This window comes from Arachis ipaensis, chromosome B07 (assembly GCF_000816755.2).
Source record: "Arachis ipaensis cultivar K30076 chromosome B07, Araip1.1, whole genome shotgun sequence".
NCBI lineage: Eukaryota > Viridiplantae > Streptophyta > Magnoliopsida > Fabales > Fabaceae > Arachis > Arachis ipaensis.
The window spans coordinates 95,304,500-95,310,426 of NC_029791.2; the positions used below are offsets into that span (position 1 = coordinate 95,304,500).

A 5,927-nucleotide genomic window follows, 5' to 3' on the forward strand; every position below is an offset into this window, starting at 1 on the left:
CTATATTGGTCTGCAGGCCCTTTCCAACGCAGAGTCAGCAAATAAAGTGTTGAGCTAGCTCTGATTTGCCATGCTAGACACGTGGCTAAACAATATTGTTTCGTTTTTACGCTTAAATAAAGCAAAAATAAAGTCATTTTGGAGAATGAAGGCAGATAAAATAGTTTGCACATTATATAAAATCTTCTTCGTCTTTTCGTTTTTGCCTTGTTTAAGCGCCAAAACGAAATAATACTGTTTAGTCTTGTGTGTATTGTGGCAAGTCAGAACATGAGCAGCATTCTATTTGCTGATTCAGTGCTAAAAAGGGTCTACGGACCAATATGGTGTCTGAAACTGAATCTTAGAAACTGGTATAGTAAATTTTGGATTCAAATAATTAAGATAATAAAAGTTATAATTCTCAAGTACCACTTTGAGAATTTAGTCTAACATGTGGACAACTCGTATTTTGTCACGCGTCATCATTCTATTATACATGGTCTATATCAATATATCACATCATCATCATTCTATTATATGTGGTCTATATCAATATACCACATCAGTATATAGTTAATAAAAAATATTCGAAAGACTAATGTGAGTGAGTAAACAATAAATATCTAACTTTAAACACTAAATCGAGTAAATTAAAAATTTCAAATTGCATTTTAATATGCAAGTATAACTTTAATATGCGAGATTATTATATCCAAAATATTAGTTGCAATTTAGTCTAGTGTACTAATAGGAGTGTTTATTGATTGGATCCGATCCGCATATTCGTGGTATTTATTTAGATCCAATCCGAAAATTGTGGATATCGATCCGATTCACAAGGTTATCAGATCGGATCGGATCTGGTCCACAATGTTATCGGATCGGATTGCGGATTTTATGTAGGTATCTGTATATCCGATCCGCATATCCGTAGATCCGTAAAAATAAATAAATAAATAAGTAAATATTATTTTTATGTTTTATTTCAACTAATAATTATCATATATGTTGTATTATTTTATTTTTATTATTTAAAAAAAGTGTATTTAAGAATAATTATATTTAAAAGATTTGCACATATCAAATCCAAACTTAAAAATTGCAAATATTAAATTCAATCCGATAATTTTAATACGGATCGAATTGAATTTTTAGTCATATCCTGGCCGATCTACCGTTCACCCTAAGTGTAGGAATAAAATCATAAATAGTACTTACTACTTCTGTAATATGATGTAGGATTAAAGAGTTGTATATGGCAACACCGGCTAATTAGTCTCTGTTGCTGCAACAGAAGAAAGAACCCAAAGAAGGCCCAACCGCTAATTAAAATCCGATGGCCACCAACTCTCCCGCCACAGCTCCGCCTCCACCCAAACCGGGTGACCCTCCTTCTTCTTCCACCGAAACCACACCGCCCCCTCCCAAGCAACCACCACAGCCCTCACCTTCTCCGGCGAAGCCCGAAGCCCCATTGTCTGACTCAAAACCCTCCACAGAAGCCACCCTCGTGCTGGTCCCCAGTCACTCGAGATGGTTCTCCTTACATTCCATTCACCAATGCGAGGTCCGCCACCTCCCCGAGTTCTTTGACTCCCCCTCTTCCTCCTCCAAGAACCCTAGGGTTTACAAGTACTACAGGAACTCCATAGTCAAGTACTTCCGTTACAACCCTTCCCGAAAAATCACCTTCACCGACGTCAGGAAAACCCTCGTCGGTGACGTCGGTTCCATCCGCAGAGTCTTCGATTTCCTCGAAGCATGGGGATTGATCAATTACCTTCCGTCTTCGTCCATGAACAAGCCCTTGAAGTGGGACGACAAAGAGTCCAAATCCGAATCTGGATCCAACACTGCCGAACCCCCACCACCTGTTCGAGAAAACACCAAGAGAATCTGCAGCGGATGCAAAGCCGTTTGCACCATTGCTTGCTTTGCTTGTGATAAGGTAACTTCTTTGCCTCTTTCCTTTGCAATGAAGATGGATTAATGGGAATATAAAGATTGAAACTTTTGAATTTCCTTTGCTTTTTGGTTGGTGTAGTATGATTTGACTCTGTGTGCGAGATGCTATGTTCGTGGGAATTATAGAGTGGGTGTGAGTTCTTCGGATTTTAGGCGAGTTGAGATAAGTGAAGAGACTAAGACGGATTGGAGTGAGAAGGAGACTCTGAATCTTCTGGAAGCCGTTACGCATTATGGTGATGACTGGAAGAGAGTTTCCCAGCATGTTGGTGGCAGGACAGAGAAGGACTGCGTTGCTCATTTCATCAAGCTTCCTTTTGGGGACCAGTTCCTGCGTTATCGAGATGGCGGTGCGACTGACGACACTGCAAATCAGCTGAGGCAGAATGCTGCTGTAGCCGAATGCGATTCAGAAGCTGGTGGTGCAGCCGAGCATAGTAAAAGAATGCGACTCACCCCTCTTGCCGATGCAAGCAACCCTATTATGGCTCAGGTGATTTCTTGGTTGGAGTCGTGCTGCTTTTTCTTTTGTTGATTTCAATTTATATAGAGGAGTATTTGTTAAACTCTTGACGGGGATTGTGACTGCTGGACTGCTGAAGAATGATCTGCCAGTATTGAATTGCCTATGTGCTTCACAAAATAATTTCTGTAGAATCTCTATTTAACTGTTTAAGGTATCTTATTCAAATTTGCAGGCTGCTTTTCTGTCAGCTCTGGCTGGATCAGAGGTTGCATATTCTGCTGCACAAGCTGCAGTGGCAACTCTCTCGGAGGCTTACAAAACAACTAAAAATCATCGATCATTCCCAAGAAACACATCACTACAAGGTGAGAATGATGAATATCTTTGGCTTAAGATTACGAGCTTTTGAATCAATTAAGGTAATGGTCATAATGGAGATTATCTTGAAATGGATGGATCAATCTTCATCATGTACTTATTGGACTAGTTTCTGAAACGTGTTTTTCTAAATTATGTGAATCTATACATTGTGCTGCAATTTTTTCCGTTTGTTTTTCTTCCTCCCCTCTTCTTCTGGAGCTGATATAGTATGTTCATGTGATTCTCAACAGAAAGTGAAGAATTTAAGTTATTAACTCATTTTTCTCAGTATAATTATGGCTTTGTTTCTGATGCAGAAGCTGGTATTGCATCTAATGGTGGTACCTCTTCAGATTCATCACAAGCATCTCGATTTCATGCAAATATACTGCTCGAAAAAGAAGAGTTAGATGTGGAAAAGGCAATTTCTGAGATTATTGAAGTTCAGGTCTGTAATTTGTTAAGTTATTACCATAATGCTCTATGCAGCTAAGCCTTTGCTGAATAATGGATATTCTGTTGTACAGATGAAAAATATCCAAGACAAGCTTCTTCGTTTTGAGAATTCAGACTTGATGATAGAGAAAGAATGCCAGCAGTTGGAGCAAATGAAGAACTTGCTTTTCCTTGATCAGCTTTCTCTTTTATTTCAAAAGCAATCTGCACCAAAATCTGGAGAACGCACAAAGGCAATGGTGTAAAGACAAATTGATGACTATCAAGTTCTTAGGTTTAGCAAGTCTAAATATTAATTCTGCGTCACAGTAGTCAGCATTGTATATGTACGATATTATGATGTAACGGAATCTTGTTGCTAACTATTATTTGTGAACGTTCCTCTAATTTTTAGAGGGACAGAAAAAATTATAGTGGAAGTTTGTATGACACGTGTGGGGTGTGATTTTTTTTATTTTTTATCTTAATTTTTTTACGTGGGGTGATATTACATATTTCAACAAGATAAGTCCATAAGTTGTAAGACTGGACCAAAAACGAAGCTATAACTGTGAACCATACAAAACAAAGAATTTGAATCTACAAATAACTTGTTAATGGATTGAATTGAGAGATTTTTTCTAATACTCTTGACTGCTTAATTTAATATATAACTTAAAACCTTGTATATTGGAATTCAGAACCGGAAATCGCTTATTAGATGCGACTTAAAAAACTTTGGTATGATAATAAAAGTGAAGATAAATCGATGACTGGTGTGCATCAAGATTCGCTACATTAACTGTCGAATTTCTGCTTGAGAGTAAGCATGCTGCTTCATTAACAATATTGGAGGAAATGTTGTGGTAAGTATCATACCAGTGTGGTATATAGGATGCCATTTCTAGCTTAGAAATAATGTCAATGTTACTATATCACGGGGAAAAAAAGGAATAATATTAACATCGAGGGATCTTATAAGAGTATATCTAGGTAGACACATCCGTCCACATGGAACATAAGATAGATAATATCTCCCTCATGAACTCTTTGTTCATATGAACCTAAATGATGCAACAGCCTGCAGAAAGCAAGTGTAAGTTTAGGTGAAATTGAGTTAGTTTGAAAGCACCAAGCTAGACGCTCAAACTGAACTATGTATGTTTTAACCGAAAGAATAGAACAACGGAAGTTGACCTTTTTCACTTTGGAAGCATACTTGTCAGTTTCCTCTTCTACAAACTGCATGCAGAAGTAAGATAGAGTCAGAAATCAGCACATAAAAGTAACAATGTATCTCATTATGTGGCCATCAAAATTCAAACCTGTCCTGTCACCGTGTAGAGTCTGTTATACCAACCATTTGATGCCATTCCAATAGCAGAATATAAGGTTCTGCGACTCTCACCCGGATTTTGCAGCGAATACTCTATGTAATAAAACCCTGAAGCCATTTTTTGAGTTGAGTTAGGCTTCATTGCTGAAGCTTCAATATTCACAACTAGGTAAAGTTATTCTCTCACATTAGCACATATCATATCATAGGACAATGTGAAATGGAGCTAGAAGAAATGTAAATTGATGCTTCATAACACAATCTTGACAAAAACTCATATATATCATAATGAAATAGGTGGAATTAAGAGTAGAAGTAAGCACCCTTGGATGATTTACAATCTATGAGTTTGGCAGCCACACCCGGTGGTCTTTGCCAGCTTCTGTCCAATCCACCAATCTGTTCATTTTCATATTCACAGTGAGAAATTTAGCATTACATGGAACAAAGAAGAAATAAAGAATTAAAGAAAAAAAAAAATCGGAAGTGAAGTGAAAAAAAAAAAAAATCAGACCAGGGTCTCGGCAAATTCTTCCACTTTACCAAACGATTCCATCTTAGTAAAATCCGGACCCACCCCTGTGATGGCAACGCTCACTGAAACATATTGGTACCAACAATTACTCTTAAGAAGAAGTTCAATGATATGATGATGTGGCAGAATGAATACCATTGGAATTGGAAGCCTCTTGCGGGTAGAAAGCGGTAATCGATTTAAACCCATCGGGCTCTCCTGTTCCTACTTGCCAATCTAATAAACACACATAGAATGATTTATTATAAGCACCTGAAAATGAAGAAGTGCTAAACTTGGAATTGAATTGAATTCACCTGGGGGTATAGCTATCTTGAACCTGTTGACATCATCAGTGTAAATACGAACATCCTCCTCAGTAGACACATCTAAGACAAGTTCATATCATTTGCCAAAAACAGTAGCACAAATTAAGAAACAGAACTCATCGTACCATTGAGTGCTGATGCATTTGGAACAAGTGCTGCGGGTGCTAATAATGCAGCTGCGGCTGCCGTGTGAACAAGTAGCTGTCTTCTATGAACACCATGTGATGATCCTTCCTCTCCGGTAGAAGAACTAGAGAGTAGAATAAAGAAATAATATAATGAAGTTAGCACGTTGCTTATGTTATGCGTGAAACATAGACATGAGAAATGGATTCTTACAGTGAAGATGGGTTGTGGTGTTGTTGGTGAAGTGTTGTTATGGGTGCGGCGAAGGGTGTGGTGGAGTGGCATGGCGTAGGTCGCATTTGAAGACAACAGAACCACGAAACGGAAGCCATTCCTTTCAGATCACCTTCTCTCTTTCTCTCCTACTTTTCTTATTTTTATATTTTATTATTTTTATATTTTTTACTGATATTT

General features: G+C 37.8%; 2 protein-coding genes across 5 annotated transcripts; one reads left to right on the forward strand and one right to left on the reverse strand.

Annotated features, from left to right (window-relative positions):
• Positions 1,211 to 3,683, forward strand: LOC107609579 (SWI/SNF complex subunit SWI3B). The gene is given in 6 exon segments (XM_016311582.2): positions 1,211 to 1,930; positions 2,027 to 2,440; positions 2,646 to 2,778; positions 3,091 to 3,221; positions 3,301 to 3,453; positions 3,456 to 3,683. Coding segments are annotated over 6 exon segments (1,473 nt in total). The 5' UTR covers positions 1,211 to 1,318; the 3' UTR covers positions 3,486 to 3,683.
• LOC107609691 (psbP domain-containing protein 3, chloroplastic) lies at positions 3,987 to 5,889 on the reverse strand. Of its 4 annotated transcripts, none has more exons than XM_021106040.1 (9): positions 5,727 to 5,889; positions 5,513 to 5,637; positions 5,376 to 5,447; positions 5,215 to 5,295; positions 5,059 to 5,141; positions 4,868 to 4,943; positions 4,534 to 4,694; positions 4,406 to 4,450; positions 3,987 to 4,289 (listed from the first exon to the last, which is right to left on the reverse strand). In XM_021106040.1, exons 1-9 carry the CDS (start codon positions 5,843 to 5,845, stop codon positions 4,263 to 4,265), a joined length of 789 nt encoding a protein of 262 aa, XP_020961699.1. In that variant the 5' UTR covers positions 5,846 to 5,889; the 3' UTR covers positions 3,987 to 4,262. The 4 variants fall into 4 exon arrangements, with proteins under 4 accessions (XP_020961699.1, XP_016167194.1, XP_020961700.1 ...); XM_016311708.2 differs by having other exon boundaries at positions 4,534 to 4,652; positions 5,727 to 5,888; XM_021106041.1 differs by lacking the exon at positions 5,376 to 5,447.